This window comes from Lycium ferocissimum, chromosome 11, assembly GCF_029784015.1.
Source record: "Lycium ferocissimum isolate CSIRO_LF1 chromosome 11, AGI_CSIRO_Lferr_CH_V1, whole genome shotgun sequence".
NCBI lineage: Eukaryota > Viridiplantae > Streptophyta > Magnoliopsida > Solanales > Solanaceae > Lycium > Lycium ferocissimum.
The window spans coordinates 57,159,904-57,187,001 of NC_081352.1; the positions used below are offsets into that span (position 1 = coordinate 57,159,904).

General features: G+C 31.6%; 3 protein-coding genes across 3 annotated transcripts in view; all 3 read left to right on the top strand.

Annotated features, from left to right (window-relative positions):
• Nucleotides 1-5,966: 5,966 nt before the first annotated feature.
• The window catches only part of LOC132037588 (cysteine-rich receptor-like protein kinase 10), a 79,385-nt gene continuing 58,253 nt past the window's right edge, over nt 5,967-27,098 (top strand). The window contains 4 exon segments of the mRNA XM_059428121.1: nt 5,967-6,525; nt 11,861-12,302; nt 13,223-13,360; nt 13,496-13,617. Coding sequence (XP_059284104.1) covers nt 6,208-6,525; nt 11,861-12,302; nt 13,223-13,360; nt 13,496-13,617 — 1,020 coding nt within the window. The 5' untranslated portion in view covers nt 5,967-6,207.
• Nucleotides 11,112-27,098, top strand: part of LOC132037590 (putative cysteine-rich receptor-like protein kinase 9) — a 68,191-nt gene continuing 52,204 nt past the window's right edge. Inside the window, exon 1 of the mRNA XM_059428129.1 lies at nt 11,112-11,691. Within this exon, the coding sequence (XP_059284112.1) occupies nt 11,299-11,691 (393 nt within the window). The 5' untranslated portion in view covers nt 11,112-11,298. The remainder of the gene's footprint in view (nt 11,692-27,098) is intronic.
• On the top strand, nt 13,638-16,483 carry LOC132037109 (cysteine-rich receptor-like protein kinase 10). The gene is made up of 5 exons (XM_059427567.1): nt 13,638-13,658; nt 14,026-14,236; nt 14,705-14,951; nt 15,117-15,267; nt 15,954-16,483. Exons 1-5 carry the CDS (start codon nt 13,638-13,640, stop codon nt 16,278-16,280), a joined length of 957 nt encoding a protein of 318 aa, XP_059283550.1. The 3' UTR covers nt 16,281-16,483.

Consider the following 27,098-nt stretch of genomic DNA (forward strand, 5'->3'; position numbering starts at 1 on the left):
CCCGGCCCACCACCGGCCAGACCCAAACCTACTAAGAGGTGTAAGGGGCTGGGCTAGGTGGGATTTATTAGGAGGCTGGGCCGAATAAGGTGGACAGCCCCCTAGCTCGGGTGATGGCCCACCAGGGCACCGTCCCGACCCACTTCAAATTAAAAAAAAAAAAAAAAAAAGAAAGATATAAGTACTACATTTATTACTAATAATAAATATTTCAAAAACATTGTATCCCAATAAATTATGAGTCTCTTTTTATGGAGCACTTTAGTTTTCTTTAAAATTGTATTTTAAAGCTAGACAATCTTGTTTTCTCAACAAATATACCTTTGATACATTTTCAGTATATATTAGATTGTGATAGTTTTATATAAAAGTAAAATTCCATTAGTATGTCATATATATATACATTATGGATACTTAGATTAAATCAAATATAATATCCCTCCATTTTAATTTACGTGAATCTATTTCTTTATTAGTCCGTGCTAAAAAGAATGACCTCTTTCTATATTTGAAAACGAATTACCTTTATGCAATGATTTATAGCCACACAAAATATATGTGACTCATTTAACACCACAAGTTTGAAAGTCTTTTCTTCTTTCTTAAACTTCGTGTCCAGTCAAATAGATATATCAACATCTACATAAAGAATTTAAAATAAAACTTAAAACTTAAAACTTAAATAGCTAACATTGCAAATTCAAAACATACAAACTTGAATGGCGAAATATTGCAAATTAAAAGTTCAAAACATACAAATTAAACGTCTAACATCGATGGACAAATTTAAAGAAGAGATAAACTTCAAAGTTCAATTTTGTGCCTTTTCACAAGTGCCGACGCAACACACCGTACCCCCTCCACCCCCACCCCCACCCCTCTTAATAGGCTAATACCCGGCGCTTCGGACTTATGGAGATATATGTCACCACAATGTTGATATTTAACATGTTCCTCGTTTACTCGCTCAAAATGTATCCACACCACACTTGAAGTTGATCTTCGAACTCGAGGAGAAGGTGGAGGTGGAGGATTATCCATGGAAGTTGAATGTAGTAATGTACACTAGTTGAATAGCAAATTTAAATAAAGAGAGAATCGTGGAAGAATTGTGTGAAAATGAAGAAGAATGGAGGGGTATTTATAGTTTGAAAATATGACCAAAGTGTAATTATTCATAAATTTAGGGGTTCAAATAAAATTGGCAACGCCTAGTTTTTTAAATTTACAACGGCTAGCTTTTTTGAATTTGACCACTAAACTTTTTTTTTTTAGTTTAGCAATTTTATTATTAGATGTAAATGTTAATTTTATTATTATTAGTAAATGTAAATTTCTATTTTTGTATTAGAATTTTTTTAAAAAAAAAAAAAGCCCGACCCACTAACTAAAACCCGAAAAAGCCCAATGTCAAACAAATGCGGTTAGCCTGAGTGTAGCCCCTATCCGGGTAGGGGCCGGGCCGGACACCCTTTTTCCTCCCCAAGCCCGGCCCCTTAACAACGGCCGGCTAGGCCCCCATGTGGCCCACGTTTAAATGGCCCGGCTCAGCCCATCCCGTCCCACTTAACAAGAATTATTCATTCTTGATGAGTATTTTTTAATGATCTTGTTTGTAATTTTATACAAATTTTTTTAAATCTTAGTGTGGTCTAGGTGAAATAGTGATGGAGTACTGATGGTCTTCCGGTGGCGTTTTAAAGGGCTAGAGAGAATAAATTAATGTGGAGCTTGAACTGATTTATGGCAAGGCTTGTTCATGGAGTTTGAACTAATTTATAGCAACGCTTGTTAGAACCGTGACACAGTTATGGAGTTTCAATTTGTAGAAGTTGAAACTCTAGGACATTGTCCTTGGGTTTGAAAGAGATATAATGAGTGAAATAATTGTTTTCACATTATTTATTATTATTCACTCATGTACCTATTTCAAGCTTCATAAGGAGTTTGATTCTTTAAAAGTTTAAACTCCATGAATCGTTTTTGGAAGTTGAACTAAAAAAAAAAAAATTGAACTTATGAATTGTAACTCTTCGAACTCCACCGTATTGTATTGAAGTTCCACTTGTCAAAATTTCGAATTGCAACATTATGTGCTGGAATTGTTCGGTATTTTAACTTTTAACTAGAATATTTTGTCCAAATTTTATTTTTGCGTGAAAAAAAACTTCTCAATTACATTTAAAACGCTAGCTAAACTTTAATAGGCGGCTTAAAAACTAACCAGTTCACCTAATTTTTGCCGTGTTATTGTGGTTGTTTGGTCCACACTCGGCTAAACGATATTAATGAGAGTTGAAGACCTTGAATGGAAAGTGGAAACAAAGTGTACAATTCATAAGTTAGAAAGGAAAGAAAGCTAATGTTTTAATCTAAGAGGAAATACGCATGGTACTTTTCTTGTTTGATTAGACGTAAATCAATAAATTTAATGTCCTTAACTTGGCAATTTAGTGGACTAATTTGATTGCTGACTTGGAATTTGGAAATAAATCAGACGTATGGTTAACGTTTTAACATTTTCAACATAGCTAAAAGACCACGTTTTAGATGGTTTAGAAAAAAGATTTAAGTTCTATATAATGATGCTACTAAAAAAAAAAAAAGTTATTAGTGTAACTTTAACTTTTTATAGTAGGTCACTTACCGTTTATTGTAGGTCTGAAATTAGCGTTTATTAAATAAAATTACCTATAATTATTTTAAACCTACTCTATAATCTATACCGCCAGTGCATCGAAATGTAGCTTTACAGGTCTAATGCATTAGACCATCAAGGGATGTGAGTGATGAATTAGATTCCTCTACTTAGTTTACGTCAGTGTTATAAGCAACTAGTGAATTTGATCGCGCTTCGCGTGATCATCAAAATAAATTTAAAATATAGCTAAATAGTTATTTTTAGATTTTTTAATTAAAATCATCAATCAATTTTATTTTTTTCTCTATTCTTCAATTGTAACATTACTGTTGTTCTAATTATATGTTTCAAGGTTGATATCAAATGGAAAAAACTTAGCTCAACAAATTCAATATCGAATAAATAACCCTCCTTAGATTTGATCATATTCTTATTACCTTGAAGTTTTTGAAATCTCTCTTCTTCATTTTTTTTTTTTTGTTGTTATTTTTCAAGATTATTTACTCTTCTATTCTTATCTTTTTTCCCTACTGCTTTCCATTAATAATTTTATTTATGGATTCTATCATTCTTTATATTCATCCTAACATTATTTCTAGGCTCCTCTTTACCTACTCTCTTTTCCGTTCATTTCTTTACTTGTGCTTATTCAATCCCATCAAAAAATTAGTAATTTTTGTTATCTCTCCTTAAAATAATCTAGTTAATTGGCCTTTTGTTTATTCAGCCCCTTCAAAAATTAGTATTTGTTGTTATCTGTCCTTAAAATAATCTAATTAATTGGCCTTTATCTTTCTTGTTAATTTTATGGAAAAAAACAAAAATCAATTTTACTCTTAATTATTTTTTAAGAATATATTTTTCATAATTATATGTTGCATAAACATCCAAAAAGTAAATAATTTTAGTTATGATTGGTTATCTTCCTCTTCTATCTCCCACGTTTTGAAGTATACAAATATCACATGCTGATAAAGTGAAACAACAAACATACTCTAATATTTCTCGAAAATTATTGATAAGAACTTTTACCATTACTCTTTTCATCCAAATATTATACTCTTTTCATTTTAGAGGATCCACAATGTAACCATTTTCTTTAAGATGACATATATAATTTTTATGTAAGATATAATTTAAATATTGTATTAGAAGTTATAAATCGTGTTACATGTTTTTCTTTTGCTTCTTTCCTTTTCTTTTTTATACCCTTCATAAACTGTTATCCTTCCATAAGTAATGAAATCAATTCTCCTATTATCTTTTACTAATCTTATGAAACATCCTAAAAATTACTTTTTATGTTGAATAACTCCTCTTACCATTGCTCATTTAGTGATATTCCTTGCCATGTTTTAAACCAAGAAAAAATATATCCCTTGTCATATTTTGAACAAAGAAAAAGATATTCAATACCAGCACAAAAAGTTCGTTCCTCTATAAATATGATGAAATAAATAAACGGTGAATCAAGGTTAAGAGAAAAACAGCAATTCCAGTAGAGAGAAACAAACAACTTTACTAAATTATTTTATCCTAGCCCAATATTTCTGCATATTTCAAGTAGTACGCTCAAAGAGTTTAGACCCAATTGACAATAGTAATAATTTATGAAAGTCTGAAAAGCTTGAGGACTTTTAAGTTTTAACTATTACAACAAAAAAAATGAAAAACTTAAAGATCGTCTCTTTACGTATCAATAAACAACTTTCCTATGAATTAAACTTTATTCTAAAAAATTAAAAACAATTTTTACATTCTCATGTTCTATCATTAGGCTTATTAAAAGTTGATCTACATGACTACGGAAGGATATATACATACTTTTTTAAGCAGCATCTCGCATGCACGTATATGTTGAACTTCTTTTTTCTGCTTCAATTATGAAAACACCCTGTCTTAGAGACACAATATAACATAATCAAATTCTCCAATAAAACATAAGAAGGACTATATTATCAACATAACATAATCAAAAAGGAAAGAGGGACTATGTATGTTGTCAACGTAACATAATCAAATTTTCTTAGAAGAAAAAAAAAAAAAAAAAGAAGCAATGAGATAAACTAAAATTACTTTTTAAAGAGTTCCTCCATTCATATCATCAAGAACCCAAACAAATGCACACAATCGGTAGTGGCTGTTGCAATTAAAAAAATAGAGGATAACCAACATTGCTCAAGACAAATTTATTTGTATAGATATTAGTGTGACTTTAAGGTGTCATAAACTTGTATATTAATGATTGCGGGTTATGAACATGAAAAGTTTGGGGGTTATGGATACTATTAATATTAATCAAGAATATAATTTATGTAAAATGAATAGGTATGAGTTATGGAGATGACTTTCTAAAATGAAATAATTGAGCAAAATTAGAGAAAAGGTCAAAAAAAGAAGAAAAAAAAATAAATGTCAATGGAGGTCATAGAGAGGTACCACATATGATTGTTTATGCCTAGCTTTATATTATATATTGATTAATAATAAAAAGACCATCAAAAAATGTGAAGGATGTATAAAATTCCTCCATTCTTAATTGGAGATTCTAAGTTCGAGCCTCTCATAATTAAAAAAAAAAAAAAACTCCCTAAGGAAAGGGTTTCCTTTCGCCAAACTAGATTAGCCGAATTAACCTAAAAAGGGTAATTTTTATTTACTTTCATTCCTTTTTCTTCTATAGGGTAAATGTCAGTAAGGCGTGAATATTGAAAAGGTGGGCCATTGCCTAGGAAAAATTTAATGCTGAAAATTGACTAGGTGAAGAAAAGTACAAAGGAAAGTTCCAAGTTATTGTCGCCATTTCACTCCGGTCATCGTCAATACGTACGCACTGACGTAGGCTTTAAGATATGGGTTCCATGGAATTAGTAATTTTGATCTAGATTTTATATATATATATATATAAGCATCTACTAATAAATAGGAATTAAATACAGAATCGAATTACAGGTAGCAAAACCCAAAACTCATAAAGTTCAAATCTATGTGACAATTATTTTTTTATCAAGCTTTTGGGAAATCAAAAGTGTTTATTTTAGAAAGATGGGTGTTGGACCAAACCTTTTGTGCTTTTAAGTAATAGCAAAAGCTATTTTTTAGAAGCTGAAAAAAATAACTTTCTTTTGAAACCTTGACAAAATATAATTATTGTTCTAATGTTGTAAAAGTGCTTTTCAAATTAATAACATAAATTGCTACTCTTCAAAAGTACTTTTCTAATTTTTTTTTGACAAAATCCCCTTTCAAATAAGTAAATTTTGAAAGCTTTGTCAAATAGATTATACGCCATTACTTCACCATTTCTCACTCTTGTCATGACATGGGCGGAGCCACCTTAGTGGTCTGGTGCACATCCATCGCTTATCCTCTGCCTCATAAAGCCTATCCTCTGACTGGAAAGCTCAGTTAAATACTAAACTAAAATTTAAAAAATCAGAAGATGTCACTTTATTCGAAATCTAAAAAAAGATTCTAACATACCATGATGTTGAAGTACTTCGATAATTTCCTCAGATCATTTCTTTCACTATTTTGTATAATTATCTTCTTTTTCAGCCTGATTGATGGCCAAGATAATTCTTCTCCTCCTGCATTTTTTTGCCCAAACACAACTTCGTATGGTCCCAACTCCCAACAGCACTTACAGCTCTAATCTCAAAGCCCTTTTATCATCTTTGTCCTTGAATTCTTCGAGGCCTAACGGATTTTACAACTCCATGGAAGGCACGGGATCCGATATAGCTTATGGCCTATTTTTATGCAGGGGAGACGTTTCCCGTAACGATCGTCAAAATTGCGTGTCAACAGCTATTAAAGAAATAACCACGGAAAATTATTGTCCGAAAGGAAAAATTGTTGTCCTTTGGATCGACCAATGCCTGGTACTGTATTAACCATACGTTTAGATATAGTATTTATTATAGAATAACTATTTCCAAGTTTTAAATAGATCGTGTATTCATCTGTCCTTTACTTATATAGTAGATGATTTAGTATAAAGTGTATAATACATGTAGGATTAAATACAAGTACGTTACTCGAGTCAATCTTTATTTGCCGTGTTATTGTGGTTGTTTGGTCCACACTCCGCACTCGGCTAAACGATAATGAGAGTTGAAGACCTTGAATGGAAAGTGGAAACAAAGTATACAATTCATCATAAGTTAGAAAGGAACGCAAGCTAATATTTTAATCTAAGAGGAAATACGCGTTGTACTTTTCTTGTTTGATTAGACGTAAATCAATAAATTTAATGTCCTTAACTTGGCAATTTAGTGGACTAATTTGATTGCTGACTTGGAATTTGGAAATAAATCAGACGGATGGTTAACGTTTTAACATTTTAACATAGCTAAAAGACCGTGTTTTAGATGGTTTAGAAAAAAGATTTAAGTTCTATGTAGTGATCATATTAAAAAAAAAAAAAATAGTTATTAGTGTAACTTTAACTTTTTATAGTAGGTCACCATTTATTGTAGGTCTAAAATTAACGTTTATTAAATAAAATTACATATAATTAACGTTTATTAAATAAAATCACATATAATTATTTTAAACCTACTCTATAATTTATACCGCCAGTGCATCGAAATGTAGCTTTACATTTCTAATGCAATCAATGATATTGCATTAGACCATCAAGGGATGTGAGTGATGCATTAGATTCCTTTATTTAGTTTACTTCAGTGTTATAAGTAATTAACAATAAAAAGACCATCAAAAAATGTGGAGGATGCATGAAATTCCTCATTCTTAATTGGAGGTTTTGAGTTCGAACCTCTCAGAATTAAAAAAAAAAAAAAAAAATCCTTAAGGAAAGTTTTTCCTTTCACGAAACTAGATTAGCCGAATTAACCTAAAAATGTAATTTTTATTTTCTTTCATTTCAGGATAAAAGTCAACAACGTGTGAATATTAAAAAGGTGGGCCATTGCCTAGGAAAATTGACTAGGTATAGGATAAACGGAAAAGGGCCAAATATACCCCTGTACTATCGGAAAAGGACCAAATTTATATCTTCCTATTAGTCTTATCTTTGAGTCGACTAAAATAGCCCTGAAGCGGATTATATCCTCTTTCCGGTTAAATATGTCCCTTTTAAAATCCTCTTCCGTTAACTTTGTCCAATGAGGTGGACATCAATCAATAATACCTTAGATAAAATGGCGTTAACATTTAATTCTTGGATGCCACGTGACATGCTATTGATAAACTCAATTATGGCAATAACACCTAATTCATTTTTGCCCCTTCCTGACTAGTTGTTGATGGTAGAATCGCTTTCGGTTCTTCCATTAAAAGGAACTCTGTGTGTATATAGAGGGGAGGGGAAGGAAATTTCTTCCCCTCGCACATTCACAGGCAAAAAATGATGTGAAGTATAACGAGGATTATATTTAGATCTAAAATATTCGTATATTTGACCCTTTTTTTAATAGTATAAATCCTCTTTCCAAAAATTAAAAAGTTAATGAATTGTCCTTTTGACCAATCCATCCTCTCTCGTTGAGAGAAATTAACTTTGGGATGACTAAATATATTCCGGTTATATTTAAAATTCAATCCTAGTATCATAAAAATGATTCAAATTTATGTAGAGAAAACGCACAAAAAAAATATTGCACAACCTAATTCTTGAAAGCTACAATGGCCATTAACAATAATACCTTAGATAAAATAGAGGTGCCTAAATCATATCTAGAAGAAGTCATTCCAAACACAAAAAATTACTAATGTTAAGAAATTATTTGTTCAGAGTAGTTTTCAGACAAAAGAATTTAGTTTGAAGAATTTGTCTATTTTAATTTTGTTTACATATTGATAAACTCAATTGCTAATTAAAAAAAATTCCCATTATAACCCAAAGCCTAACGGTATAAGTGCTAAAATTTTGGGAAAAAGATGTATTTGATTTAATAATAATTCATCCGATACGAGAGTTTATACTAATTAAAAATAATTCATTCCATTTAATTATAACTTGAAGAGATCGTGATCGGCTGTGAGAGTAATTTCTTTCACTTGTTGATGGTAGAATAGCTTTCGGTTGGACGTCGGCAATGGTTTGGGAAAAGTGACTCGAATATTAAAAGGAACTTGTATTCTCCCGCCACATAATTTGTGTATATAGAGGGGAGGGGAAGGAAATTTTAGGAGGAAACAAATTGAGGAGAGGGGCAAAATGGGTTAGGAGCGCTGATGTGGCATGTCACGCGGCATTCACCTCATTAAATGTTAGTGTCACGTAGGATTGGATATTCACTTTGGTCAAAGATAATGAAAAAGGGGTATATTTGAACCGAAAATATAACTATAGGGGTATATTTAGATCTCAAATATAACGAACGGTATATTTGATCCTTTTTTAATAGTACATGGGTATATTTGGCCTTTTTCCGTAGGATAAAAGGTCAATATTAAAAAGGTGGGCCATTGCCTAGGAAAATTTTAATGCAGAAAATTGACTAGGTGACGAAAAGTATAAAGTTCCAAATTATTGTCACCATCTCACTCCAGTCATCAATCATCATCAATACGTACGCATGGACGTGGCCTTCAAGATTTGAATTCAATAAAATTAACTTTGGTTTCAAAAGATCAACTAAATATATAAATGAAAATTAAATTTAAAATTCAATCACTAGCACTTGAGGTCATAAAATGAGAACTCATAAAGTTCAAATTTATGTGACAATTCTAGCTTGTTTGGTCTAATGAGTATTAACAAATTTGGAAAGTCAAAAATAGCTAGTCTAACTTATTTAGAGGCGAGATGTTTAATCAAATTTTTAGAAAAAAGTAAGTGTTTTGAGTAACAACAGTAAAAAAACTTTTTTTTTTTTTTGAGTTTGAAATTTGTTACATTAAAAAAAAATAGATTTTCCACATAAGCACTTAAAAAAAATAGGAAGGGGGTTACAGGGTGAAAATTCGAACTCTTACCAATAAGGTGAAAATTCAAGTAGCCAACCAATGATAATTTGATTGAAACTTTTTATTTTTTTTGTGCTATTAAAATTTCCCAGAAAAACACTTTTGGAACCTTGTCCTGTCACAAATTATTGCTCCAATATTGTAAAAGTGCTTATCAAATTCATTAAGCAAATACAAACTACTACGACTCTTCCAAAAGTAGTTTTTAAAAATAGTTTTGACACAAAACACTTTTTCAAAATAAGCAAATTTTGTGGGCGTTTGGCCATAAAAATTATTCATTTTTTTTCGAATTTTTTTTTCACTTTTTTTACTTTTAGCGTTTGGCCATAAAAATTATTCACTTTTTTCCGGAGTTGTATTCCGAAATACTGAAAACAAAAAAAATTTGTTTTTCAAATTTTTTTCACTTTTTTCACTTTTTTACACTATGTAGGTGCCGTTTGGCCATAAATATAAAAACTTTTTCACTTTTTTTGGAATTTTTGAAGTTGGAGTGTGTGTTTGTAATTTTTGGTGAAATGTAGTGTAAAAAAGTGAAAAAGTGTGAAAATTTTGAAAAACAAGTTTTTGTAGTTTTTGGAAAAAAGTGAAATGTAGTAAAAGTAAAAAAGTGAAAAAAATTTTGAAAAACAAGTTTTTCTTAATTTTTGGTATTCCGGCTCCAACTTACAAAAATTCCAAAAAAAGTGAAAAAAGTTTGGGATAAAAAAGTGACATAACTTTTGCCACAAATGCAATTTTTATGGCCAAACGTGCTAAAAGTAAAAAAATAAAAAATTGATTTTCTTTTACAAAATTTAAAAACCCGTTTTTAAAAATAAAAAAAAAGTGAAAAAAATTTTTCTTTTAAAAAAATTATTTTTTAAAAGCTGTTTTAAAAACAAAAAAAAAAAACTGAAAACGAGAATTTAAAAAATGAATTTTCTTTTAAAAAATTTATTTTTAAAATTTAAAAAAAAAAAAAAAAAAAATGAAAACGCGAATTAAAAAAGCTCGATTTTTCTTTTAAAAATTTATTTTTAAACCCGTTTTAAAAATAAAAAAAAAACTGAAAAAGTCGAATTAAAAAACTGATTTTTCTTTTAAAAATTCATTTTTAAAACCCGTTTAAAAAAAAAAAAAAACTGAAAATGCGAATTTGATTTTTCTTTAAAATATGGAAAAATGGATTTGTTAATAATATGGAAAGCTTGATTATTTTTTTTAAAATGTCTTAAAAGATCTTGATTTTCATGATTTCATTTTCTTAGGACACTTTTATTTTTCAAAAAAAAATCCGGAAAAAAAAATTTGAAAAAAAAACTGATTTTTTATAAAATTTTGAAAAAATTAATTATTTTTTTAAAATGTGAAAAACTATATTTATATTCATATTTTAAGAAAATACAAATTTTTAAGAAAAAAATTAAGCTTTTTTCAGTTTTTTATGTTTCTCATTCTCTCAAAAGAGGTGAAACACAAACCTTAAAATAACGGTTTTAAATAGTTTGGGGGTGACCAAATAGAACTATACACAATTACTTCTCAACAAAACATCAGCAGCCTCATAAAGCCAAACTCAGCTATCTCTTGCCTGAAAACAGCCAAGTCTTCTTAGTAGTCTTTCTTACACCATCAACTTTGTAAGTACTATATCTTCACATCACTCTGTTAAATAACAAAAAAGATCATAGGATGCCATATAATTATAAACCTAAACAAAGATTCTGTAACATACCATGATGTTGAACTACTTCAATAATATCCTCAGATTACTTCTTTTGTTATGTTGTATAATAATCTTCTTTTCCAGCCTGATTAATGGCCAAGATAATTCTTCTCCTCCTGCAATTCTCTGTCCGAATACAACTTATAGTCCCAACAGCACTTATAGCTCTAATCTAAAAGCCCTTTTGTCATCTTTGTCCTCGAATTCTTCGAGGCCTAATGGATTTTACAACTCCACGGAAGGTATCACTGGGTCCGATATAGCTTATGGCCTGTTTTTATGCAGGGGAGACGTTTCCCGTAATGATTGTCAAAACTGCGTGTCAACAACTACTAAAGAAATAACCACGGATGATTATTGTCCGAAAGGAAAAATTGCTGCCCTTTGGTTCGACGAATGCCTGGTACTGTATTAAACATGCGTTTGGATATAGTATTTATTATAGAACAATTGTTTATTCAAATTTAATAAAGTTCTAAATAGTCACTTATTCGTATGTGTGTCCTTTACTTATATAGTACTAGATGATTTCGTATATAGAGTTTAACTTATATACGAAAGATTAAATACAGGTACGTTACTCAAGTGAATCTTTATTTGGTACCGTGACGAGATATACTTTTGTGAATACACAGAGTGTTAGTGAACCACAGAAGTTGTTGTCGCTACTCGGAAATGTGATGGATGAATTAGCAACTCTGGCTGCAAATGGAAATAATCGTTCAGGGAAAAAATTTGCTACTAAAGAAGCGAATTTTTCGTCATTTGAGAGACTTTATACATTTGCACAATGCATACCTGATATCTCTAACTCTTCTTGTGAAAATTGCCTGAGAACTGCTATTCTGAATTTGCCGAACAGTGGCGCTAGAGGAAGTAGAGTTTTGCTACCGAGTTGTACCATTAGGTATGAGTTGTATCCTTTTTACAACGTTAGTGCATTCGCGCCACCATCTGCACCACCAGTTCGCGGTTCTCCTCCATCTTCTTCGCCCGGTTCTACAGGCGATAGAGGTAATTTCTGCACGCATTACTCTCCAATTGACTGGTTAAGTCACTTGATTAAAATCAATTTGCAGTTGAAACAGGAAAAAAGTAGGCAAAAACGAGTACCACTAGATTCACTACTCTTTTGTAACAACAGATCCGAAATTAAACTCCCTTTAGTGATAAGTTATATACTGTAAAAAAACAAAATGTGCAAAAATAAGGTAAAAAGCGAATTCTATTGGCTATATATTAGTTGTTGAATTTCCTTTATATAAAGAAAGTCTAGTGAAGTGGTAAAGGAGTTCAAAATTGCTTGAGATAACAGGTTCAAATCTCATATTGCCTTTTTTTTTTTTTAAAGAGTTTAAGTTACATACACTGTCAGTTTAAGAAATTTTTACACCATTTGAATGATCTGATGGTAGTGCACATAACTTATGATGTGTAGTTGAAAAAAAGAGACAAGTTGAGAAGGTAATCATGTATTCTCCCTTTCTGTTACAAAATTTAGTATTATGACCTTTAGTTGGATGACCATCCGTGAAAATGACTCTGGATCATTACTCATTCTATATATCTGGTGTTGCTCTTCATATAAAATGGCAAGTTGGCAACAAAATAAGAATCCCTTTAACCGGCTGTCACGTCCATGGTGGATGATAACAACCATCAACTCCAGTTATTTATTTGTTCGGTTTTGCATCTGGTACTGAATTGTGTGACCAAACAACAACAACATATCCAGTGTTGTCCGATAAGTGGGAGGTACTAAATTGTGTGACCATCTCATCTAAAAGCTTATGTTGTTAGAGAGAGCACACTTTGATTTACTTTAGTTATATCTCCATCATCTGGCACCTTTTCCTTTCCACTCTGTTCAATTTAAACAACAAATTCCTGATTTTAGTTCAATGTTTCAATAAATTTTTGTTCAACTGATGCAGGAAAAGGGAGAATTTCATCTGGTGTTATTGCTGCCATAATTGTTCCAATTGTTGTTTCAATTCTACTCTTCATTTTTCGTTTCTGTTGGCTAAGAAGTAGAGCTTCACGAGAATTCAATGTTGTAGAAGATACGACGGGTAATTGCTATAACTATATACACAATATAATATTTCAGTGAAGGATTTTCAACTGATCACTAGAACTGGTAGTGTTGTTACTAATAGTATTAAAGTAGGAGCTACTGAAACTTTCGGACTTTCTTCATCGTACAGATGCAGATGAAATTTCGACTGCTGAATCCTTGCAATATCACTTGAACACTATTCGAGCTGCCACGACTAACTTCTCAACCGACAACAAAATTGGTGAAGGTGGATTTGGTGTAGTCTACAAGGTGAAGTCAGTTTTTAGGACATGCAAGCTTGGGAGTGTTTGGTATGCCGGAAGTTGTTTTCCAAGAAAATGTTTTTCTACAAGAAATTCATTTTCTAGTGTTATGGTTACCAGATAAAAAGGGGGGAAATGACTTCCCTCACTTATCGGCTGAAGTTATTTTTCTTACAACTATCGTACTAACCCTTGGATGTTATTATTGATCTTTAGGACTCAAACATTTAATTAAAACACTCTCAAACATATTTTCCACTAAGTACTGGAAACATTTTCCAGGAAAATATTTCTATTTTTCAAGATAATATTTTCCATGGAAAATGACGTCGCGCCCTCATATCAAACACACTCCTCGTGTTCAGTCCATCTTTCACTGTATTCTTAATTTGTATTGATATCTTCTTAAACTCAGGGTAAACTTCCTAATGGCCAAGAGATAGCTGTGAAGAGGCTATCAAATAGTTCAGGGCAAGGCATAGAAGAATTTAAGAATGAGATCGTATTGATCGCTAAGCTTCAACACCGATATTTAGTGAGACTACTGGGATATTGCTTTGAAGGACAGGAAAAGATACTTGTCTATGAATTTGTTCCCAACAAAAGCCTCGACTATTTCTTATTTGGTTGGTTTCAACTTCCAAATAATACTTGACTATTTTATTCTTCTTGTTGCTACAATTTATTTATATTGCTTGGACTCTCCAAAAATGTTTCCGCACCCTTGTTGATACTCCTAACATTTTTGAAGAGTCCAAGTGACATAGTAATTTCTTGTTACGGAAGCAACCTCTTGCAGAAATACAAGGTATGACTGAGTACATATACTTAAAGTGGTCCGGTCCTTTCTCGAACCGCACACATAGCCAGAGCTTTGTACATCAAATTGCCTTTTATTTTTCTTTTGCCTATATATCACAAAGATGAATTTTCTTAATCTAGCTAAAATCTAGCTTTTGCAACTTACAGACCATATTTTACATAGAGTGATTTCTAATGATCTTTAACAGGTAGTTCAGTTGACATTGCCTATTTACTTGATTCCGACAATAACACATTTGGTTTATACATACTTTTTTGCCTAAATTAAACTCTTTTTATAGATCCTGAAAAGCAGCATCTACTAGATTGGTCGAGACGCTACAAGATTATAGGAGGTATTGCGCGTGGACTGCTTTACCTTCATGAGGATTCTCGTCTAAGAATTATACACCGCGATCTCAAAGCAAGCAATATATTGTTAGATGCTGAAATGAATCCCAAAATATCAGATTTTGGAATGGCAAGAATATTTGAAATCGATCAAAGTGAAGAAATAACAGGCAGGATTGTTGGGACATAGTAAGTTTTAAAACTATGTTGATTATATCCTATTTTCTTGTGTTGTCCATCAAATAATTCCATATACTCACACTTCTACATAGAATTTGCAAGCTGTAAAGATCTTTTTCCTTTAATTATACGTTTTTTTTAGCTAACCGTCCTTCTTGTTTGTTGTTTTATTAGCGGTTACATGTCACCGGAGTATGCTATGCACGGACAATACTCTGTTAGATCTGATGTTTTCAGCTTCGGTGTTCTACTTTTGGAGATCATAAGTGGAAAAAAGAATAGTACATTTTACCAATCAGATGGTTTTGAAGATCTTCTTAGCTATGTAAGTTTACATTCATAACTACTTTATCATGTTAGTCCTATTATAAAGGGGAAAAGTTTGTTCTTACATTTGTCCTTCGTTTACCTTTCTGTCCATAAGAGCTAAAGGGGAAGAGTTTGTTCTCACATTTGTCCTTCGTTTACCTTTCTGTCCATAAGAGCTAAAGGGGAAAAGTTTGTTCTTACATTTGTCCTTCGTTTACCTTTCTGTCCATAAGAGCTCTGCATTTTGTCCCGTATGCCCCTCCCTCTAGCATCTATCCAACTTGGCTCTAACGTTTGCCATGGTATAGTCACGAAGCTAAATGAAGGATCTATTTACTCCTAAACTAGGAACTTGTTTTATATATACTCTCAACAATACTTTGAAGCACGTTCCCTTGAACCATTTAGAAAGCCAGATACCCTAAACAATTGAAAAAGGTCTTAATCTAACCCCACATGTCTTTGGCCGTAGCAACAACATCAGGCCAATTTTCCACGATGGAAAACTGTTAGTAGGAAGGGCATATTTAAGACGAAAGGTAAAAGCGGGGGAGCTATGAGTCGAGAAGTAAACGGAGAGCAAATATAAGATAAATCACAAACTTTAAGGGCATATTTGGACTTTTATCCTATCATAAAAGCAGCTCTTGCTAGATAAATTCTTAAATGCTACTTTGGATCATTGATGGATAAATCTTGTAGGTTTGGAAGAATTGGAGAGACGGGACACCATTGAACATTATGGATCCAACTTTTGGAGAGTCATACTCAAGAAATGAAGTGATGCAGTGTATACATATTGGATTGTTATGTGTTCAAGAAGATGTTAACGAAAGACCTACGATGGCATCTGTGGTGCTCATGCTTAATAGCTACTCTGTCACCATGCGAGTGCCTCAGCAACCTGCATTCTTTTTTCGTAGTCGATCAGAGATGATACCGAAAGGGCTAGAATCAGATCAATCTACAAGCAAGTCAATTCCATTGTCCATAAATGACGTATCCATTACAGAATTGGAGCCAAGATAGATGGATACAATGATGGAGTTTTAAGTGTACCATTTAGTGGGAACACCTACTGATACAGGTCAACTTAACCTGATGGTGCAAGAAATTTATATAATGTCTTATATTCTATATGTTATATAGAGGAATTAGGTGATTGAATGAGACAAGCTAAGAGGGTTATATTCCTAATTTCCCATGCGATTGGAGTCTTAGTTCATGACGCATTTATTAAGTTTTTCATTCAACAAACAACAGTAGGTGTTGAAGATTTAAATTCTATTGGATGGTTTATCAGTGGCAAATCTATCTAAATCTACATCCGAAAACATCTAGGCTACATTTATGAAAACATCTATTTAGAAGTGTTATAACAGTTTCGCTTAGCACAAGACTACAGCAAAAACGTTTCTTCATGATGGTTGGCTCCTTCAGTGCACGGCGGTTCGAACTGCCGCAGTATAAAAATAGCGACGGCTTAGACCTGTCGCCTGATAAACTATCGTCAACCCCTTTCCGGGTGGTGTAGATGAACTGCTGCAAATTGTTATACAACGGGGGTTCATTTTCATTAACAGCGGTTTGTAAGTGACCTAAATTTTTTTAAAGCTCTGACCAAGAATCCTATCTAACAGCGGTTTATTTCATTTAGCGATGCTTTTACCCCCATCTAACAACACTTGTTTAGCAGTGGTTTAGGTTCATTTACGGCGGTTTAACCCGTAAAAGAAAAAAGTACAATAGAGGCGGTTTGTATTTCAATTCGTGGCGGTTTAACCCATTTTTTTTTTTAAAGAATTTGCCTGGTATTTATTCTAGCTGCATTTCAAGCTGACACTAAAATTGAAAAAAGTAATTGTTTTATTTTTACATATTCCAACCTTTAGCAACATAGCAATTAAGTAGCAATTAAAACTTTTCAAAGTATTCAACAGGCTTGCACATTCAGATAAAATATGACATTCAAACTTTCAACAGATGTATTGATTTGTATTGATGGTTCCAGGAAAACAAAATTCACTATGAACAAAATAAGCAACTGGAATTCATCACAAGCAAAATCCACGTTGAACAACATGATTAGCATCGCGATGGTCTGAACCTTGGTAAGTAACTCAAATTTTCTTAACTAAAAACATAAACATAAAAAACAAATAAGAACAATAAACTGGCAACCTGTTTCTTAAGTTGTTTTTTATTTTCTACAGACTTTTCAAACGAACTCTCCACAAATGTACACACGCCCTTTATGAGTAACTCAAATTTTCCACGAAAAAGCAAATAAGGAAACAATAAACTAGCACTCACACAAAAAGAGAGAATAAAAAGATATCAGCTTGATAGCAAATTAGGAAAGGCCAATGTACTATGAATAAAAAGATAGTATGATCTTTATAATATCAATGGGTGCTGTGATGTGTTTAACAACATAGGAAGAATACAGGTAGAATCGAGGCTCAGTGACGCTGAAATAAAACAATTTATGGAAGCAGTAAGAAATTATAATATGTTTATCATATAATAGTCCATATAAACAAGAACCTTATAGTCCATATTTACTTTTAGAAAGATTAATTGAGTAGTTGACGCAGTCCCTTGTTGTTTGAAGGTCACATCAATTAGTATTTCTTCACGAAAAGCAAATATGAAATAAGAAATTTATGTTTTCTAAGATTTCGGATGGCGGTCCCGAATTCAAGCTGAAGAATGCAGCAAAAAATGAAGGCTTCCACTACAGTCAATTGTGGAAAAAGCACATCATCTTGTGTCACGAACCCACCTAGGCCCTAGCACAACAATTCTCAATTCGATACGGAAGTTAATACAGAATCATGTACATTGAAAGAAAGGCTTTTATATATTATTGGTTTTAAGAGAAGGAATTTTTTTTATTGATGGATAGGTAATCTACCTCCTATTGATAGCTGTATTATATGGGATGTCATTATATGTGACAGTTCCTCTGACATTTTCTTGCAATCTTCCTCCCAATATCTTTAACAAGATTGTTTTCCCACTGCCAGAAGGCCCCATTTCAAATACAAATAGAAAACCACTCAAGTCAATAGCTCCTTTCATCATGGGCCACTATCCCTAATCAATTTTGATCACTAAAACAGACCTCCGCAGGACCTTCACCTGGCTAATTAATAATGACAGTTGGAAGACCTTTGCATGGGAACAAAAGTATATATTTCATTAATGGGTGAAAATTATTTTCATCCCTCAACTTTGCTTTAAAAATCAAACTCCCCCTCAACTTTGAACAATAGTCATTCTGTCCCCTTTATCCTAATTGACTTTTTTAAATTCCTATTTTAACCTTACATTATCAACTTGTCTTTTATTTTTCTTTTACTTCTTTAAAATTATAATTTTTATCTCTTTAATCTATGTAACAAATTTCCTATAAAAAATAAATATTATTTTTGAGACGGAAAAAGAAAACTGAGAAATACTAGTTGAGTATATAACTTAATGCAGTTCTGTAATGAAATAAATGAGAAGAATAAGATCTTTTTTATTAATAATAATCAAAACTATGATATCTATTTATACAAGTAAAAAATAACTGGTAATAATAACTTTATAAATATATTTCGTTGCATGTAATCAAAATAATTAATAAAAATAAAGGTATAAAAAATCCAAAAAGATTTTTTTTTACTATAAATGAATTTTTAAATTATAATTTAAAATATTCCATTAATGACAACTAAAACTCGTTTATACATTGACAATAGATAATAAGAGAGAAGTGAAACTTTTATATATTAAAAATAACAGGTGATGTGTGATTAAATAAAAATCTATAAATACCTAGCTTAAAAAAATTATATAATATAAAAGATATTACATAAATGGAGGATTGAAAATGTTAAGGGTAAAATAGACATTGCATAGGATAATGGGGATGGGGGGATGTCTATTGTTCAAAATTGAAGGGGAGTTTGATTTTTAAAGCAAAGTTGGGGGGTGAAAATCACTTTCGTTAATTTAGAAAGGGAAAGCAAGCGAATATTTTGATCAAAGAGGAAATACGGGTTGTGAAAGTACTATTTATGTTTGATTAGTCGTAAAACATTAGATTTGATGTCCATAAATTGGCAGTGGACTAATTTGATTGTTGACTTGGAATTTGGAAATAATTCAGATATACGGTTAAAGTTTCATTAAGCTATACTTGTCCTTCGTTATATTTTTTAAATTAAATCTAGTAACCCATTTAAATTCTTTTAACCCGCCTGTCCAACCCCACTCGCTAACAAAATTAAAACCAAATCATTTTCTTTTCTTTTCATCATCTCTTTTTTTCTCTTTTCACCCAAAACTTCAAAGCTCGTTTCTTCATGGTGGATTTCATTCTTTTTTCAAGTGCAAAGTATTTTCGTCACAAATAACAAACAAATATGACTGAATCTGCTATCAGTATTTTGGACAAGCTTTGAAACTTTGGGTGGGTATTGAAAAGAGCAAAGAAGAAAATATGAAAAGAAAAAAAAATGGTTGAGTTTTAATCTTTTAGGCGGTCGGATTGGACGGGCATGTTATAATCCTGTCAAGTGGGCCGGGCCGGCTTGAACCTTGCCCGATAAACCCGACCCACCACCGGCCCGGCCTAGACCCACTAAGATGTGTAAGGGGCTGGGCTAGGTGGGATTTATTGAGGGAGGCCTAAGCAGGACAAGGTGACGATACCCAAAGCAATGATGGCCACCGGCCACCACCGGCCCGGCCCACTTCAAATTTAAAAAAAAAAAAAGAGAGAGATAAGTACTACATTTATTACTAATAATAAATATTTTAAAAACATTGTATCCCAATAAATCAGGAGTCTCTTTTTACGGAGCACTTAAGTTTTCTTTAAAATTTATTTTAAATCTAGACAATCTTGCTTTCTCAACAAATATACCTTTGATACATTTTCAGTATATAGTATATATTAGATTGTGATAGTTTTATATAAAAGTAAAATTCCATTAGCATGTCATATATACAGTGGATACGTAGATTATATCAAATATAATACTCCCTCCGTTTCAATTTAGGTGAACCTATTTCTTTATTAGTCCATGCTAAAAAGAATGACCCCTTTCTATATTTGGAAACAATTTACCTTTATGCAATGATTTATAGTCACACAAAATATATGTGACTCATTTAACACCACGAGTTTGAAAGTCTTCTCTTATTTCTTAAACTTCGTGTCCAGTCAAATAGACATATCAACATCTACATGAATAATTTAAAATAAAACTTAAAACTTAAATTGATAACATTGCAAATTCAAAACATACAAACTTGAAAGGCAACATATTGCAAATCAAATGTTCAAAACATACAAATTAAACGACTAACATCGATGGACAAATTTAAAGAAGAGATAAACTTCAAAGTTCGATTTCATGCCTTTTCAGAAGTGCCTACGCAACACACCGGTACCCCCTCCACCCCCACCCCCACCCCCTAATAGGCTAAAACCCGGCGCTCCAGACTTGTGGAGATATATGTCACCACAATGTTGACATTTGACATGTTCCTCATTTACTCCCTCAAAATGCATCCACACCGCACTTGAAGTTGATCTTCGAACTCGAGGAGAAGGTGGAGGTGAAGTAATGTATACTAGTTGAATAACAAATTTAGATAAAAAGAGAATTGTGTGAAAATGAAGAAGAATGGAGGGGTATTTATAGTTTGAAAATATGACCAAATTGTAGTTATTCATAAATTTAGGGGGTTCAAATAAAATTGGCAACGACTAGTTTTTTAAATTTACAACGGTTAGCTTTTTGAATTTGACAACGACTAAACTTTTTTTTAGTTTAGCAATATTATCATTAGATGTAAATGTTAATTTTATTATTATTAGTAAATGTAAATGTCTATTTTTGTATTAAAACTTTTAAAAAAACTAAAATCCCGGTCCGGCCCACTAAATAAAACCCGGCCCGGCCCGGTTAGCCCGAGGTGTAGCCCATATCCGGGTAGGGCTGGGCCGGACACCCTTTTTCCTCCCCTAGCCCGGCCCCTTAACTACAGCCCGTCAAGGCCCCCATGTGGCCCACGTTTAAATGGCCCGGCCCAGCCCGTCCCACTTGACAGACTTAGCGGGTTAAGGGTGAGTAGATTTAATTGGAACAAAAGTCATGTAGGCGCAGTGGTGGCTCAACTATAAGACAAATAAAACAATCGCTTGGGGCCCCATTTTTCCCTTAAAGATGTATTTTATATATAAACTAGTGAATTTACCCGCACTTTGCGCGGTCATAAGTATCAACATCCTAATAATGAATTTAAATATTATATCACTCGTTTCTATTGTTAAAAAAATAATAATTCAAAAGATAATTCTCACACTTATATAACCAATGAATTTTATTTTTGTGTTTATGTATTAAAAAAGATTCAATGTGTAGTTAAAAGAATTAATAGGTGAAATTAGAATTACATAAATTTCAACTTATAACTCTAGTTAGCATACAAATAAACATATTTAAATCTATATTTAGTTGTACATCAAGAAGATAATGCATATGAATGAAATATCAAAATGTTTTATCAGCAATAAAAAGTGTATTAGGCAATAAATCCGGTGATTGTAATCACAACCAAGAGCACATGCTTCTTAATAATAGTTATGTTCATCTTCTTATCATGAGTTGTAATTTCAATCAATTAAAAAGTGTAATCTTCAAAATAATAACAAAAACTATACCAAAATCAGGATTTGCAAATACCATTCTAACAAATCAAACTTACACTTCATACAAATAAAAAGCAGGAAATTACCATGTACAACATTTAATTCCTTCGTATGAACTTGGTCTTTAAAAAAATCCAAGCATTCCGACTTAAATTTTTTAGATTTCTAGATATTTGTAAACTCTAATAAATTTAGAATTACGGTGGTAACTCAACTTGAGTCTTTAATCTACATATGCTCATATTCTAACAGTTCATTTAAAATATTATTTCAACTCATAATAAAGATGAGCTCATCCGAGTTAAAAGTTGTTTGTACACAATTCACTCTTTTTCATTGGCACTAAATGTCAAATCCTATTATTTTTTAAAATTAAAATCAAACTTTATGATATACAATAAATAATTGAAATGAAAGCAGAAAATCCTCTATTTTCTATACAATGAGACAATTTCCTTTTCAACATGTATATTTTTTGACAGTTTATCGCACATCGCAAACCATCTACGGAAAACAAAAAAAGAACTTCCTATAAAAATAAACAAATGAACAAATAAGAATTTGAAGTCCATAAATCAAAAGAGTCGAATAATCAATCAATATGAAGTAAAATTCAGCCGTCTAAGTTCCAGTATTATAAGAAAAGTGCAAATTTAAATAAACTTTGTTCAATTTATTAAAAAGTTAAAGACAATATTTAAATAATATGAAAGGGAGAATAATCCACTCTCTAACTTCTCCGACTTCCAAATAAATCTTGCATGTAACATGTCTTGTCTTCTGTGGAAGCAAATAACAAAGATCAACTTTCAAAAGTCAAAATCGCAAATAAACATATCATAACTCATACTTTAAGTAAACAAATAATAATCGAAGGAAGGGAAGAGAAAGGATACCTTTTGTTTTTTTTCAGTAGTGAAATCCAATCCAAGTTCTCATTTCAACTTATGATAAATCGGAATGAATTTCAGCCACCAATTCCTACAACAACTTTCTCCAAGGGAATCGTCATACTCTTGGTATTCATCAAACTATTGTCAACAATTTCAAATTTTGATTTTATCTTTCGATTTTATCTTCTCAACAATAAATATCTAATGCCGATAGATAATCTGCTTAACCAAAACGATAAGGGGAAAAATATAAACAACGAAAAAATAAATAGCATCTAACAGCAAGAAAAATAAATAAAATTTTCAGGTTGTTGGAGCCAGATGCAATACCTGTGCCAGTCATAAAATTGACAACAATAATCTTCAATTAGGAACGATTAAATATTCATCACATGCAGTGAGAATTAAATTGGAGAATGGATGAGAAACGGAAAGCAACAAAAATACTAAAAAAGACGGTAGCATCCAATTAAAGATCAGTTACCACGTTTGATTTGTTTAATTCTATCAAATGACAATATAATTAGCAAAAACGGTAATCATTGAAGTGTGAAAGGCAAAAGGCAACGATTATAGTAGTTGTTATAGCCCTGTAGCTGATTTTGATAGTTGAACAGACTACATATAGCAGTAATAAAGATCGTTTAATAAGCCTTACCGTATGATTTTAGTTAATTTTCAGTGAATAAGCTTTGACTTAAATAAAATTTGAAGAGAAAAATTGTTGCAAAAATGGCAAAAATCTCACAAAAAAGATAAATAGCAATGCTGGCCATAGAGGTGTCACATCACCTTGTTTATGTCTAGCTTTATATTATATATAGATTGTTGCCTCAACTGCAAGAAGCTTTTCAAAATTAAAATTGATAAAATCTTATCTAAGATTGACAATGTCTCAAGAGAGATTGAATAAATTAGCTATATTATCAATTGAAAAGGAATTGTTAGAACAAATTGATTATAAAATCGTAATTAATGAATCTCATCTGAAAAAAGCTAGAAAAGTAGACTTTAGATAAAAGTATATATTACGATTTTTTCTTTAAAAAAAAAATTAGGGCCTCTCTTTGGAAGTTTGGCGTTGGGCCCCAAATATTGCTGAGACGGCCCTGTGTAAGCGCCACGTAAACGTCACATAGGAAAATTAAGGAAGGACATGGAGATATAACATGTTTCTGCACATATCTTAAATATATAAAATAATATTCAAATAACTTAACAGTTCATAATGTGGTTGCTAGCCAATTTTACCCAAAAATTCCTTCTATCATCTGTAACCATCTTTTGTTATATAAATTAGCTAACTTCCAAAAAAAGAATATAAACAATTTAATATTAAAAAAAGAAGAAGAACGTACCTTTATATAACCTTAATATAAAAATCTAAAGATTAACGGATGAAAAATCATAAAGTTACACTTTACATTGAGCTCTTGTCAAGAATTAATTTTGTCGTATCGTTATTCGTTAAAAAAAAAAAAACTCAGCTTAAATAAAGCAAAATACCACCATCTTTAATGAAAGATTCTCGCCATTCAAAAGTAAAAATTATAGGAGCTAAAATAAAAAAGTTTAAGGTACATCTTCAATCAGGCCAAGCTTAAGCATAAGTCAACTACTTTTTTTTTGGTTGTTGTTGTTGCACGGATTGCTCTTCTTTTGGGCTGGTCTTTAATTTTGAGTCCGGAGCCTAAAGGGTATAAAAATGGGAATTTTACATAAATGACTACACTTTGGGGGTTTAAATTTTGCCATAGCTACGCTTTCAATATTTACATTTCGTAGCTACGTTACTTGTTGTATTCGAAAAAATGGCTACATTTGTATTCATAAAAACGGCTAAGTTGTATTCATGAATACAAGATAAAAATTTCAAAAATTCTTTTCCATCGTATTCAAGTCATGTATTCAACTCAACTGTATTCACGTCAAATGTATTCATCTACAGCTACTTTTACATTGTATCTAAAACCGATTGTATACAAAAAAAAAAATCCTTCAAAATACACTCCAAAACACAGAATTTTGCACTAAAAAATTAATGAATACACTAAAAAACTGAATACAAAGAAATAAATTTCACTATATTCATTTGTATACACTTCAAAATTCACTGTATTCATTTGTATACAAGAAATAAAATTAACGAATACACTTAAAACTGAATACAAAAGAAATTCGATAAGCCAAATTCTAGCCGGATTTGACCGGTATATGACACGTTGCGGAGTTGTAAGTCGTCGTCGTCGGAGAGAGACGACGAACAACATCAACAACCACGGCCAATGTTAAATAAAAGTCAACACGGATCCATACAAATTCGAGAATGAGAGAGAGAGCGAGAGAGATAGAGAGAGAGGCGGTGAATCGTATACAAAAATTAACACGTATCCATACAAATCGAGAACGAGAGAGAGAGAGTTACCACCGATTCCCCGGAGGCTGTATCTTTGCTTTTTGCTTTTTATCAATTTGGTTATAATGTCTCAGGTCGTTTGATTGGGCTCCAGTAGAGCTCCGCCGGAAAAGATGACCGGCGGCGGCTCAAAATGTTAGAGAGAGAGAGAGAGAAGACGACGTGAGAGAGAGAGAGAGGAGGAGAACGGTTGTTTTTTAATTTTATCCGTGTTTAAATGTTTTAGTTATGTAAAGTAATTGATATACACCTTTTAGTTATGGAATGTAATAAATTTAAAATATAGCTACTAGATATAAATAAGGCCTAATGTTATCTACACCACGTAGAAATCCTATAAAAATACACGGTATTTACCAAAAGGGGGTGCCCAAAAATTTATATAATTAAAAGGGGCCGGGGTCGATACACGATATACCTTAAAAATTTTTTTTTCACACCGACACCAAGTCAACGAAAAATTAAAAAAAAAAAAAATTTAATTGTATAACGTGGACTGATCCACGTTATACAATATAAATTGTAAAACGTGGACTGATCCACGTTTTACCTCTAAAGTTTTTTTTTTTTTTTTTTTTTTTTTATAATTAAAAAAAAAATTTAGTAAACTTTTTTTTTTTTTGTAACACTTAGTGTGTTTTTTCATACTTTGACCAATGATTAATCGTATGTGAAGACTCCGAAACGTCAATATTTTATATAGAAACGACATTTTTTTCTCGCTTTACAATAATGTAGGCTCAATACATCCGGTGATATGTAGACGTTCGGATCGTCATTTTAGGGGTTGAAAAGGTGCCGGTTAAAGTTTTGTTTGAAAAAAACTTAGTGTTTTTTCATACTTTGACCAATGATTAGTCGTGTGTGAAGACTCAAACGTCAATATTTTATATAGAACTTGATATTTTTTTCGTACAATAATGTAGGCTCAATACATCAAGGATACGTAGACGTTCGATAGTCATTTTTAGTGGGTTGAAAAGGTGTCCGAAATAAGTTTTGTTTAAGGTTTAAGTGTTTTGTTTTTAAGGTTTTGATTTAAAGTATGTTATTTTTTTAATCACGATAAAACATTATTTTGAATATAAATATAATTCTAAAAAATATAGGGGAGAAAAACTAGTTGTAAAGTGGTCAAACTTTAGATATAACTTTGCGCTACGGACGTCCGTTTTACGCGTTTTTTTTTTTTGAACTTGCGTATTTTTTCGAGATCTATGCGGACAAACTCGTCGTGAGGAGGTTTGGCCGAGCCGATTTTTAAAAAAAACGCCTTTTATCCCATTCAATTTCGATTTTCCTAAATTGGCGTGAAATTTTCGATTTTATTTACTTATAAGATGATGATACGCAATAGATTTCAACGTAAAAATCAAGGTAATGTACCATGGAATGTCAATTCACTTCGTTTCAATTTTTGAAAATAAAGTCCGATTAATTTTCTCAACATATAAAGTTGACTAAAATAACCTTACGGAGTCAAACACTAAGTTTTTTCAAATAAAAACTTTTCGGCACCTTTTTCAACTCCCTAAAATGACGATCCGAACGTCTACGTATCCTTGATGTATCGAGCCTACATTATTGTACGCAAAAAAATATCGTTCTCTATATAAAATATTGACGTTTCGAGTCTTCACACACGATTAATCATTGGTCAAAGTATGAAAAAACACACTAAGTGTTACAAAAAAAAAAAAGTTTACTAAATTTTTTTTTAGTGCTTTCCGCAAAAAAAAAAAAAAAAAAACTTTAGAGGTAAAACGTGGATCAGTCCACGTTATACAATTAAATTTTTTTTTTTTTTAATTTTTCGTTGACTTGGT

What these genes read in the sequence shown, in the direction of transcription:
- LOC132037109 (XM_059427567.1), top strand. Translation starts at nt 13,638, where the DNA reads ATGCAAGCTTGGGAGTGTTTG. An exon ending in CCTCGACTATTTCTTATTTG is followed by an intron (nt 14,237 to 14,704) that starts GTTGGTTTCAAC and finishes TAAATTAAACTC; the next exon opens with TTTTTATAGATCCTGAAAAG. An exon ending in GGCAGGATTGTTGGGACATA is followed by an intron (nt 14,952 to 15,116) that starts GTAAGTTTTAAA and finishes TTGTTTTATTAG; the next exon opens with CGGTTACATGTCACCGGAGT.